Here is a 13,290-nt window from a genome sequence, read left to right as displayed (position 1 = left end):
AATTGATGTCAAAGATGCTACAGAGCTTCTTGCATGGGGTGGGTGGTAGGACAATATGGTCTCGCTAGGGTTCCTTCCAGCTCTGAGATCCTAAGGCTAGCAAAGGAAAAGCCATACGCCATAAATAAAATTCCCCAGACCTTAATCACAGCAAAAGAAATAATATTTTGCCAAACAATTTACCCAATGTCTGTTTGTTAACATCTTATATTTAGTCCCTGGCATTTCAACTACCAGCGATCTATTTTTTCCTAATCAACCTGCAATCAGTTCCTGGATAATGTGGATCACTGCCTTTAAACCATATTTTCTATTCTGTTAATAATCACCACTAGCATAATTTGTATAATGTTTTACAGTTTGCAAAGTATTGTGACATGCACATTTTGCCTCATTTTCTTATGGAAAAACCTAGCCTTTATTATTCATTAAACATTCACTAATAAAGCATATTCTGGAAGAATATGTAGAGACCGTTCTGGGGTCTCTACTGGGAAAAACTCATCTCTGAAACTCAATCTAGTTATTTCAGCATCAGAAATAGGAATTTACCTCAATGAAATTTCTATTTTATTTATGATTTGGGGAGGAAAATTTGAAAAATTACAATTTAGCTTTCCCAAATTTCAATGTAGTCTTATAAACCAAAAGTTCCAGAAAGCAGACACGACAAAATGTGAAGCATATGTATTATTGATAAGCAAAGCCATTGTAGGTCCTCATTCCAGGGACTCTTTTACTACCCAGCTAAAGTTGCCAACAAGAGTTGCGTAAGAACTTCCCCAAAGCCAAACTGAGACTTCACCCGCTTCTTTACTTACTTCTTTACGTTTTGTTTCTGGACATTCCGACTGTAGAGTGAGGGTTGCACCTTCAATATTTCTTGGCATGGGCGTGGAACCAGGGTTTATTGTTAAATGAATCTGATCTGGTGAGATAATATGTTGCACATAACCCTGGGACATTGCTTCATGATCTATTAGATGAAAGCCCTCTTCACCCCCTACTAGAAAAGGCAAGTGTTCTCCACACTGTCCATCGTCATCTTCATCCTCCAAAGTGCCAGGGTCCTGCTCAATAAGAACAGTTGTCCTATCATAAACAGTTCCAGATGAGGAAGGCACCAGTCCGTTTTTATCCACAAACCTGAGCATCTTGTCATCGGGGGTCAGCTCATCTTCCTCTGCCTCAAAGTAGATGATGTTGTTGTCTGGACTGTGTTCCCCCATGGTTCAATTGTGCTCAGCTCAATTGTGAGAAATGGAAAGGTAATGATGACCTGTCTGCAACAGAACAAAGCCAGAGTCAGAGCCATACCACATGACCTAGGGATTTCCTCAGAAACCACAGGCCTATTTTTCCCTCTCATTTCAAGAGCGGCACAAAGTAAATGAAAAATCATCTTCCATGGGAATAATTTTTAAATTTTACTTTGAAACCATCATTTTAAAAGCAATGCCTTTAAAAAACAAAAAAAAAAATGAAGTAATAAGTAGCAGTTCACAAGACCTTCCAAATGTGCCTACTGCCAAACAATATAAAGGTTGGTCAAAATACCTAAAGGGGATAAAGGGACAAAATGCTTCAAGTCTGAGTTGCTTAAACTTTAAAAGTAAGAAAACCCCACTCGAATATCCTCCAAATCAAACCACAAAGCAGTGTAATCTATGGTGCAAGGAGCAGAGCTTTGGAGGCAGGGTCACCTACCTACAAATTCCAGCTTTGCCACTTACTACTTGGGGAACTTTTCTGTGCCTCATTTTTCCTATGTGTAAGGTGGGACTGGTAATTCCTGTTCTCTCAAAGTTTTTATGTGGAGTAAGAGATAATGCACATTAAAGCACAATGTCATCCTGACAAGAGTAGAGAAAACAAGTGTGAATTCATTCTCTCCTTCCTAGAACAGATGTTTCAGCTCCTGTGTAGAAAGGGTGATCTATAATCAGGCATATCTAATGAAAATCACTTTATCTATTTATCTCCTAAAACAATCTGGTATCCACTAGAAGCCATGCTTGTCTAGTAGCCTCTCTGCGGTGAGGGAATGATGAGTCTTATTTTTGCTTCTAGTACCCCTAGCGCAGTACACTGACATTAGATGTTCAGAAGATGTCAGCTAAATGAATGAAAGGCCTGCACATATACTCTCTTGAGAAGATATGCTCTCTTGAAAAAGAAAGATACCAAATTTGAAGCTTTCCTGTTCTGGAATAGTGATTCTTCCTTTACCTGCAAACACAGGTTCTACAAATGGGAGTCTGGCAGGCAGAAGGGAAAATTTAAAAATAAGCACCACATCACTTTCAGTTTTCAGTCTGGCTTTGAACTTTATCTTTCTCTTGTGCTCTGGATTAGAAAGTGAACCTTTACGAAGTGGGGCGGCTAGACACATAGTTACGAGACAGGCCAAGGGATCATATCCGGGAGGAACCGGCCCGACCCCTTGCTCTGGCTTACGCAACCCAGTAGATGCACAATTCGCTGCATCTGAGAGGAGAGAACCGAGAGGAGACAGAGGGAGCACCGGAGGCCCCATTGAGCTGCCCAGGCACCATCGGCGGCAACGCAGAGACTAACTGTCCGGAACAAACAAGACCAGGAGCTTTGAGGATGGCAAACGAGTACAAACAGAGCACCCCTGAGAGCAGGCTGGAAAAAGGAACCTGTGTGGGACAGCTCCCAGCCCGGGCTACACGGAAAAATCAGAAGGCAAGCTGGGGGGTCTCCAAGCGGGGCGAAGAGGGGCAGGGTCCGGGTCTCCATGGAAACAGGGGAGGGGGGGCTGGATACCCATCCCCATGGAAACGGAGGAGGGGTGGGGTCCCTATGGTGACCGCTCTGGGGTCTCTACTGGGAAATGATGCAGGAGGAAGCCTAAGTCCCGCGCCCCCCGGGAAGTCCCCAGACCAGGCCGCGTCTAGTTTCGCCTTTTACCTCCGCGGCTCCCGGCAACGGCGGCAGCGGCAGCTTCTCCCCTCCCCAGCGGCACCATGATTGCCCCCACCTTCCCCGAACGTCACTTCCGCTTCCGCTTTCCGGAGGAAGGAGGAGATACCGGTTCCGCCTCTCCCTGATGCTTCTGGTTGGATTAGGCTGTGTGGGGACTGAGCTCGAGCCTCCAATTGGTAAGAGGGAGGGGCGGGGCACCGCGCGACGTCGCGGGGCCGTGAGTTCGTCCAGTGTTAGGAAGCGCGCGCCGCATCTTTCCCTCGCCGGGCGTCGGAGCGTCACTCTTAAGGCTCCAGTAGCATGGAAAGGGGATCGAACCTCTGCTAATCCAAAGTAGACTTAGCCCGGTTTGCGCTGGCCCCCCTCGCAGCCACAATCGCAACGGGAAGGACCACAGTAAGGCATCCGAATTCCAGCTGGAACCCTCAGAGGGACCTTGGAAGGTTGTGACATGCCCTCTTTCTCCCTCTGTGGCCCCACCATCCCTTCTTCTCCCATCAGAGTTAATATAGACAGGAGGGTCCGAGATAAGAAAGATTGGACCCAAATGGCATAACGAGGTCGTATTCCAATCCCAGCCAGAGCACACCGCCGCCTCTTTACCCCTCATATGTTCTCATAAGAAGCCCAACTCCCTCCTTACACTCCTGCCCAGGCTGTCTCTTCCAACTTTAACCCTGCAGAGGACTGTTGTCTCCCACCGGGCTATACCCGGACCAATCAACGCCACCTACTGGCCAATCCCTTTAACCGTTCACATCGTCATCCTACTGGCCGGTATCTAAATCACATTTTACACTAATTCTAAGTGGTGTTCTAGGGCCCAAGAAGCGATTTTGTTTGTCTTTTCTAAATCCCTGGAAGCTCTAAATGTTAGAACCTCCCAGCAGCCACTGCCTGTTTTTACCGTAAGCTACTTTTCTGGAATATTCAGAGAACAACCCCCAGAGACTGGAGCAGAGGTCAAGGGTTTCAGGCCGTTCCTGTATCCTCTTGCTTGAAAAATGTGAATAGTGACTGTACCCACCAGATGCCAGGCAAATATCTCCTTGGCCCCTGACTAGCTGCCCCAATGCTTAAGCCACAAAGGTCTAGCTGTGGAGAGCTGCTATCCCTTTGGAGATAAAAACATACAAATAACCACCGTTAAAAATACATTTATCATTAAAATATATTACACACATGAGAGGAAATGCATCATATACAGTTCGGAGGATTTGCTGCCCAGAAAATTCCACTTGTTTCACCAGAACACCTAATTTCTTCAGTATTTTCATTTTCAAGCCACTGTGTTGCCCTCAGAGGCTGAGTGGCCAGCCTCTGAATTGCTGAGCCACATCTGAGTAGGAAAGCGGGTAAGGATTGCATATACATATACACATGTCCTCAGAGAGCTGGAAGTATCTGGGGTGGCTGTGGCCTGTTTATCCAACAGCTTCCACTTGCATTCCTGCTGTCCAATGCATTCTCCCTTAGGAACTCCAGAGTTTGCTCAAACATCTGATCATGGGGAGGTCAGTCCAGGCTACAGGGAAGGCACTGACTATGCCTTGGAGGCAGGCTAAGTGAGCACAAGTACAGTTATTTCAACATTTTTAAAATAAAAAATAGAGATCTATCTGTGTTAAATAACTAAAGTTGGACATTTGAATGTCAGTTTTATTGTGGTGGATTTCCCCTCATGTCTTCACAACTCACAGCAGCACTGAGTGTAATAGCCATAGCAGGAGAAGATGGCCTGGGCTCAGGAAATAGGCAGTTGCCACTCTTGCTTCCAAATGGCCTCACATCCTTTTAAGGCCACTTTTGAACAAAAACAGGTGAGACTGGAAATTGGCTGCCTCAGATAAAATAAGAGAAGAGATGGAGAGGCTCAGGGTGAGTTGTAGAGGAACTGGCGAATAAATTCTTGAGCCTTCTTCTCTGCTGTTTCAAGCTTTTGGTGACCAGCTGGGTTTCGAAGCAGTAAGCTGCCAAATATGCTAGCTGCATGAAAAACAGAAAACATGATTCAGCAAAAGCAGGTACTACTTAACTCTTGGGTTATTAGGAGTGGGGGAGGGCACCCCAAAGCAAATTTTCTGCTTAAAAAAAACTATTTGAGGGTGAACTGTGCCAGATTTTAGTTCTACTGCAGTGGACTTAGGACTTCCCTCAACAGCATTTCTCATGAGTCTCTCAGTTGGCAGAGATGCTTTCCATAGACGCTTGACTGCTTACCTAGAATATTCTCATCCAAATGATTTTTTGCTGAATTTTTCAGCAATTCTTGCAAAAACACCATCAAGTAGTGGAAGACATTTTTGTGGAATGTAGGGAGAGTAGAAATGACCTGAAAGAGGGAGAATTTGGATTTGTTTTTTCATTCATTCAATTATTTTTGTCAAGTGCCTGCTACATTCCAGGAACTGAGTATATGATCCAAGTGCATGAGTAAGAGTGTGCACAAAAATCCCTGACCATTTACCACTTGGCATAAGTGCCAAAAGAGAAGTGCTACATGAATTTGGAGGTCAAACTTCTGTGTGATCTCCACAGACTTAAAGGAATAGAAGACATTTTAGTTAGATCTTGAATATAAGACAAGATTGGACTTGCAAAGGTAAAGACTAGGGTATTTAGGGAAAAAGAGAGTGTAATAAAGGCAAGAGAAGGAAAACAGGTAAGGATCAGGCTAGAATTCAATGGCTACTCCAGCTATCTGCATCTCAGAGTAAGTTAGGAAGCTTGTACAAAATATATTCCAAAAGATTTTGATTCAGTGGATATGGGGTGTGGCTCTAGAACCTGTGTTATTAGCAGGTATTCTAGATTATTCTGCTGTAGTCTGTTATATAAGTGAGCAACTAGAGTAGATCATAAGTCGTCTTGAAAATTTAAGAAAATCATTAATTGGCAATGGAGAGCCAAATATGATTTTTGACCAACAACAACATCATGAGAGCCTTACAACACAATCTGATGTCAGTATGCAAAACAAATCAGCAGAGGGAGAGCCTAAATGAGGGGCCTTGAACCAAGGTGAGTGGTATGAGAATGGAAGAAAAATGACGGGTGATAGATCAAGGGCACTGGGCATGTAGGAGGTGACAACTGGAGGAGTCAGAAATGACTCAGGTTTCTGGGTTGAGTCACTGCAATTAAGGGTGATGCCATTAAAAGAATAAAAGGACATGAGCAGAAGAACAGGTTAGGGAAGGAAAGATATGGAGCTGTTTCTAAGACATTGCATTTGAGGGGCTGTGACCACTCCATTCCCTTAGGCCCCAATGAAGCCTGGGCTGCAACATGTGTACTACTGATGCTCAATGCCTCCCTTCACCTGTTTACTTGCAGTGTAGTTGCCAGAACACTCCAAGCAGTTATAATAGGCGCTGTAACAGATGACGGGCTCTGGCAGACTCTCCAGGAAAAGCAGCAGAGCCTCGGCTATGGAATGATTGCTAGCAGCTTTTGGCCCATCGTTAAGGAACAGGTGATGTTGCTGCCCATGGTTAGGAAAAGGCCCAGGAGCAAGCACATGCCGGAGTTCTGCTTGCCCAGTCGGGCTCTCTGCTCAGAGCTAGGGTGCCAGCCTGATATCTTGAATGGGCGAAGCTGTTTTTCAGCTTAGCTGGGCCCTCCTGAGTTCCTGCTATATTGGTTGCTTAAAGTTGTAAAGTCTTCTCTATGCAAACTTTAAGAAAAACATGATAGCTGAGGATACAATATCTAATTTTTGAGCCTTAAAGTATTATTCTTTCACTTTTCTCACCTCTTTTACTCATAATTTCTCCATCCTTCTCCCTCTCTCTCCCTCTCTCTTTCTCACACCCACACACACACAAACACAATCTGAAGGATACAGAGAGTTTCGAGGGTATCATTCGTTCCAGTATCCAAACAGTCTCTGATACGCTCAAATTCCAACCTAAGGCCTGGCTGTTGAAACAGATCTTCCTGCAAAAGAGAAGTCACAAAATAATTATATTCTCAGAAAATCAGCAGTGATTTCCTAACCTAAAAATATAATCAGCAGAGAACAAAAAGAAGCAGGGTAGTAAGGCCTTTGAATCACCTGGTACACAATCTGATTTAAGCTGGTGTGGCTAATTTATCTTGCAGGCCTTCCAAGCATGCTTCCACAACAAGTCTTTCGAGTGATATCTATTATAAAACTATGGGTAGGGCATACAACGCACAACAATAAGATCCAATGTAAGAGAAAACCTACAAGCAGCTATGTTTCCTGCAGTATTATAGAGGGACTAACCAGAAAAAGAAAAACCTGAAGAAATTATATCATTTATAAGATGGAGAAAACTAAAAAGCACCTCAGTGCTCTGTGAAAACAAGATTATGGCAATAAAGGTGTCTCCAGTAGTCCTCGGGTACTTTAGGGTGATTTGTTTTATAAAATGACTTAATGCCATTTAACTATGTTAATAATAACAGTATTATATCTATTGCTCAAAAGTTATACTTGGAAGGTGCTCTATAGAGAAGGCAGAATAGCACAATACTTGAGAATGTGACATCTACAGCCAGACTCCCTGGGTTCAAATCCCAATCCTGACCACTTATCAGCTTTGGGACCTTGACCAAGTTATTTAACCCTCCAGGCATCTATTTCCTCATCCGAGAGCTATTGTGAGAACTAAATGACATAATGCTATGAACATTTAGAACAGTGTTTGGAATAATGTAACACTCAATAAATGTGAGAAAAAAAGGGAAAAGAAAATCATAAGAATGTATACTGCTCAGTCTCCCTGGGATCTATATAAAGGAGTCAGTGAAACTGGCCAATTTGATCTTGTGAAGCCTGCCCAAGTCACTCTAAAAATCAGACCTCCCAACTCATGGCCTGGGAGTCCCATCTGGTCCCCTGTCTCTATCTAGTTTGTCAACGAGTTAGCCCCTCCCATTCCCAGCAGCTGAGGAGAGTTCCTCAAAAGGATAGCAGGCTGACATCCTGGGAAGTCTCCAGATGGCTTTCTACTTAGGGGACCTCAGAGGTCAGAGGAGGGAACACACTGTGCTGGGAAGGCCATCCTGTGCAAGGCTGCTTCCCTTGGGGGTAATCAAGTGCTGTATGTAAAATCGGGGTTCCACAGTGGTGTGAAACATGAACCTATTTAGCCTTCATTCACTCCCTGGGGTAAAAGCCTCTTACGCCAAAAGTTCTTGAACCTGATGCTCTTTCTCTGAGTGAGGCAGCCTGGCCTCACTCAGGTCTGATTGCTTAATTATATCCCACCTGCTGGATGGCTTTTCGGTATAGGTAATCAACCATCATCTGGAGTTCTTTGGGGATTTCCATCTGGCTCCCATCATCTTCAGTCCGCAGTGGCATCAGTGTCTGAAAAGAAATAAAAGCATGATAAGAAGGCCTACCAATGCAATTAATGCCAGGCTGACTTCAGGAGAACACATGCTATGGGGACAGCAAACTCATGGAAGAAGAGAAGCATTTCGGTGCCTCTAAGCAAAACATTCCATTGTCAAATGAAATCAGGTGGCACAAAGTACAAAGGTGACTTTTGAGAATTGAGAGTAGGTTACGGTAAGAAGTTTCAATGAATCAGGTGAAATATGCATCATCTTAGAAAAAGGCCATCCTGTGCAAGGCTGCTTCCCTTGGGGGTAATCAAGTGCTGTATATAAAATGTTAGGGTGGTTTGTTACACAGCAATATATAATTGATGTAGTAAGCTAGCTGTAGGAAGGCTGAAGAATTCTCAGGTCCCTGGGAATGTAGGCATAGAAATATCTTGTTTGACTGGCTTGTCTGCTACACAGTTCTAAATGTTTCCTTATGGCATGTAACTCACCAGCTGTCTGATAGTTTCAAGTGGCAGGTTCAAGATTGGCTCACTCATGTAGCACAATGTATGAAGGGGAGATCCAAAACAGCTGGGAAGGTAGTTCCCGGACACAGACAAAAAGTAATCCTTTCCCCTGTCCAAGTGCAAAACCAGAATGTCCTCAAGTTTGTCTTCACCCGAGTTGAGCTTTGTAGCCGTGGTCTTATTTACAAATAGCTCCAATTCAATCTCAATGGCAGAATCTGAAGAAAAATTTAAAAAGTAATATTGGCTGGTGGGAAGCCAAGAGGAAAGGAGGAAAAAAGATAGTAGGGAAGAGAGTCAGGCATGAAAGGTTAGGGAAAGAAAAGAAGAGGTATCAGCTAACCAACAAGTATTTATGTGCTCAGCACTCAGGAGACATATGAACAAGGAGTTTACAGTCCAAGTGGGAATATGAAAACAAACAAAAATATGAATAGGCAACTGCTATAAAATCCAAGTTCTAAGTAGCAAAGCTCAGACTAGAAATTATTAATACAGTAAGAAGGCATGAATCAAAGAGTTTGCCCTGAGCCAGGTCAGATGAGACACCTGATCCAGTAGAAAATATAATGCAAGTATCAGCCTGTGAACCGTCTGGAAAACAGGCTTAATCCCTCTATCACACAGCACAACTCAGAGTGCAAAGGAGAAGTTAGGAGAAAGACATGTATTGTACATTCCAGAACCAGATATAATTTCTGGATTACTACCTCATTATCTTTCCCCACAAGAGCAGATACTTGGGTGTTAATTATGGTGAGGCAGCCAGTGAAAATAGTTTTTATCAGCATTAACAGCTTCATAGCAATCATATGTTTTCTCTTTCTGTGAACTTATGGAACAAATATGTGACTGAGAATGATTTTGAAACTGTACTCATGCTCCTCACTATTTTATATTTTATATATGGATAGTCCATCCATAGGGCTTTTAAAAAGTTTTAAGTAGACAAGAAAACACTCAGAAACAAAAAGCTTATTTCAGGAAAATGAGCAAAGAGAGGGTAGAGTGTTCCCCAAACCACTTACCAGGAACCTGAGAACAGAGGCCTTACCTGGCAGCAGGAACCCTCTGCTGGGGTTGGCATTCAGCCACTGCTTACAGTAAGACTTTTCATCAGGCTTGTTGATGAATTCAAACTGACAGGGCACTTGTCCATTCTGAATTGTAAAGGATTCTACTTGCAACTGCATGTACTTCACATTCTGGAAAAAGAACTGGGAACAAGCCCGAGACCAGTAAGACCAGTGCCCTCTTCTCAGCCCCCTGCCCAGACACCCCAACTGGGCAATCCTTTTCTTTTCTGGAGAGAAGATGAAGGACCACCTATTTCATGTTATGTTTCTGCTCTAAGTATTTACCTGGGAGGCTACAGCTATCACTATACTTGTCTATGTAACCCAGAAACCCCCCAAAACTCAAAGAACTCATGTTGTTTTATAAATAAATTTCCTAAAGAAATCAAAATTTACGTCTTCTATACCCAAAGACCATTTCCAAAACACACTTCACAAATTCCACTCCAAACATGAAGACCAAGCTCATCCTTCCAAGTAACTGGACATCTAAGGAAATAAAGATACCCCCACCATAAATCTCCATTTGATATTGGTATTGTCAATTCCAAATGATCTATGTTGTGGCTCTTCCATGAAAAATCTTTAGCCCTAACTCGACTTCTCCCACTACCCACTGCTTTTCTATACTGCCTTCCCTCCCATCAACTCATGCCTACCCAAGAAATTCAGACTCAATTTAACCTCAAAGCAAAGAATCAGTAGGAAGACAACCCCAATGCAAGAATACATACCAGTTATACTAAAATCAAACGAAACACATTTGGATCACCTATGCCATTAATTAACTCATAAATGACCTATGCGTGGGTGAAATACATGAGCCGTAGGCTCTGGTTTAGAAGATCAAGAGATAAACATAATCTAAACCAATGACCCCTCTCTTTTCAGCTAGCATCATCAGCCTTACTTTATCTAGAAAGACTAGAGTCAGGGAGGTGCCTCCTGGAATTCTGAGCCCTATTAGATGAGAATTAAGTTCTATGATTAGAAGAGCCTGATGCCAACATGTCCTTCCTACCTCCTGCTTGGAGAGGGACACAGAAGGAATATTGGCATTTTCCATCTTATCCAGGGAGCGAACAATCTCCTCCAGAGTCTTCCGGTAAAGCTCTTCATTTATAACCTTCACCTGGAAGGGAAACATCAGACACTGAATGCCATGGCTTCTGCCTATTTCCTCTTTTTCAGTACAAAGGACAGAACCAGCAATGGGAAATAGTTGACAGTGAAGCAGAAAGTAAAGACTAAATAGATTTAATTAACAAAGAACCCAATTAACAATAGTTGTAGAAGGGTCCCCCAGAGGCAAAGCTCGTGGTAAAACCAACTACTTCATGATTAGCAGGCTATGTGGGAATTAAGGCTTGCTTTTCAATTCTGCCTGGTCTCAGTCCCAGGGCAGAAAGATGATCACGCCTTGCTCTACTTTGCTGCTACTAACAGATCTACAGTGAGAAACTTCTCTAGGGCTTTGATTTAAAGTAGTGTTTTTTAAAAAAACAAAACAAAACAAAAACAAACAAAAATCCTAGCATTTCTCAAGCTTTTTAAACCTCTGCTCCATAAGCCAAGAAGATTTTGTCAGGTTTTCCCTTCTGTGTTTTGAATTATAAGCACATTTTTTTGTTATTTTCCAATTACAAAACTTTAATTATTACATTCATTAGGCTTTCTTCTAACCACCCACACATCTTCATAGATTCTGATGTGCCTCTACCTGCACCATTGAGAATTGATAATATAAAGAAATACACAGAAGGCACTGAAAAAGCGATACAAATAGAGAATAATAAAAGATGTTCAATTTCACTGATAATCAGAGAAATGTAATCTAAAACAATATTTTTTTCTTTTGGCTCATTAGGTTGGTAGAAATTTAAAAATTAATAAACTCATATTAGCCGGGGTGTGGGAAAATAAGCTCATACATGGTTGGCGGAAGTGTAAAATGGTAAGGACTGTCGAGAGGATAATATAGCAGGATCTAACACTTTATTTGAGCCACTAATTTCACCTCTAGGAATTTCATTCTATAGAAATACTAATACTGGCAAACAAAGATACATGTGAAGATTGGTCACTATAGCACTGTAATATAATAGCAAAACTGTAAACAACTTTTGATCATCAACATATACATTATGGTTTATCTATATTATGGAATATTTTGCAGCTTTACGAATAATGAAGAGGGAGTTCTATTTTTACTGAATGGAAAGATTTTCTAAGACATAATCAGTCGGGGAAAAAGATGTTCTCAGAACAATATGCATAATATGATCTCTTTTACAAAAAAGAAAAAACATCTATGCTATATATAGAATACTGACACACATTTGTAAATACATTTTAAAAGGTCTGGAAAGATTCAGTCCAAAAAGCCAAGGGGAACTTCCATGTATGTAGAAACATGTGGTAGTATGACAAAACAATTATGAATTAAATTGAAATGAAAACAGTTTTTAAAGGAGCTTCCTTACACTCAAGGGGGAAAGAGGAGACTAAAAAGACAAAAGTGGTCTTGGCTATGAGAACCTATTCTCTATAGAATGATTACAACAGGCACCAGCTGCCCACCTACCCCAATGTCAAAAACTGAGCTGACAGGCTTGTGATCACTGGTCTTCAGGGCCATGTGGCTCTGGTAGCTCAGCTGAGTGATGTTCTTGCCTTTCCAGAGGATCCGGTCACACCAGGCAGGAGCACGACACTTCTCACTGAAATGCAAAGTCCACACGGGGGGCCCTCACAGGCACAGTAGCACCCACTGCCTGGCTAGCACCCTGGCTCTGCTGGGGAATGATAGGACAGAGCCTTCCAGTCCATGTGGCCCAGTGATCTGAGAGGGCAGGAGTGATTCGGGCTCACCTAGAGATAATATGCATCCTGTGTATCATCCAAAACAAGTGTGAAAGCTCAAAGCCAAAACACTGTTCAGAATGATTCCTTGCTCTTCATGCCCCTATGGGGATGAGGTGAGAGTCAAAAGGCAATCTGAGAGTAAGTACTCTATGATCCTTAAAAGAAGGTGGTCGAAACAGGTTCTGAATTCCTACTGCCTGGGTTCAAATCCTGGTTCTACACTTGCCTGTTTCGGGGACTCTTTAATTTTTCTATGCCTCAGTTTCCTGATCTATAAAATGAGAATAAATCATATCTATTGAAATAGGTTGTTGAGATTAAATGAGATAATATAAGTAAAATGTATGGAATAGGGTGTGGTATACCACAAGCATTAATAAAAATATGAACTACTATTAATGACCAAGTACAAGTTAAGTTAGTTACAATCATCTTATCACCCTAATCGTAGCTGAAAAGTAAATCGGTCTCAAGAATTTTTATGGAACAATGGCTAAGGCAGTCAAAAAGAGACTATAGAATAAGGCAGGCTGCTTAATGAGCAGACACTGAGAGAAAATGTTCGACCA

The 13,290-nt window shown here is 42.4% G+C and overlaps 2 protein-coding genes across 13 annotated transcripts in view; both read right to left on the bottom strand.

Annotated features, from left to right (window-relative positions):
- Positions 1-3,068, bottom strand: part of MTF1 (metal regulatory transcription factor 1) — a 35,735-nt gene extending 32,667 nt beyond the window's left edge. For 3 of the 4 annotated variants that reach the window (XM_039851000.1, XM_039851001.1, XM_039851002.1), the window contains exons 1-2: positions 2,935-3,068; positions 822-1,283 (exon numbers count right to left, since the gene is read on the bottom strand). In XM_039851000.1, the coding sequence (XP_039706934.1) occupies positions 822-1,229 (408 nt within the window). In that variant the 5' untranslated portion in view covers positions 1,230-1,283; positions 2,935-3,068. The remainder of the gene's footprint in view (positions 1-821; positions 1,284-2,934) is intronic. The other variant, XM_039851003.1, reaches the window with a different exon arrangement.
- A 1,022-nt stretch (positions 3,069-4,090) lies between these two features.
- INPP5B (inositol polyphosphate-5-phosphatase B) overlaps positions 4,091-13,290 on the bottom strand; it is a 42,263-nt gene continuing 33,063 nt past the window's right edge. For 7 of the 9 annotated variants that reach the window (XM_039850990.1, XM_039850991.1, XM_039850998.1 and 4 more), the window contains 9 exons: positions 12,441-12,576; positions 10,878-10,988; positions 9,835-9,997; positions 8,763-8,998; positions 8,189-8,290; positions 6,795-6,888; positions 6,272-6,399; positions 5,170-5,281; positions 4,091-4,935 (listed from right to left, as the gene is read on the bottom strand). In XM_039850990.1, coding sequence (XP_039706924.1) covers positions 4,823-4,935; positions 5,170-5,281; positions 6,272-6,399; positions 6,795-6,888; positions 8,189-8,290; positions 8,763-8,998; positions 9,835-9,997; positions 10,878-10,988; positions 12,441-12,576 — 1,195 coding nt within the window. In that variant the 3' untranslated portion in view covers positions 4,091-4,822. The other 2 variants (XM_039850995.1, XM_039850996.1) reach the window with 2 other exon arrangements.

Source organism: Pteropus medius, unplaced genomic scaffold, assembly GCF_902729225.1.
Source record: "Pteropus medius unplaced genomic scaffold, Ma_sr-lr_union100, whole genome shotgun sequence".
Taxonomy (NCBI): Eukaryota; Metazoa; Chordata; class Mammalia; order Chiroptera; family Pteropodidae; genus Pteropus; species Pteropus medius.
The sequence above is the reverse complement of the archived record's forward strand: the minus strand, read 5'-3'. Positions and strand labels throughout refer to the sequence as shown.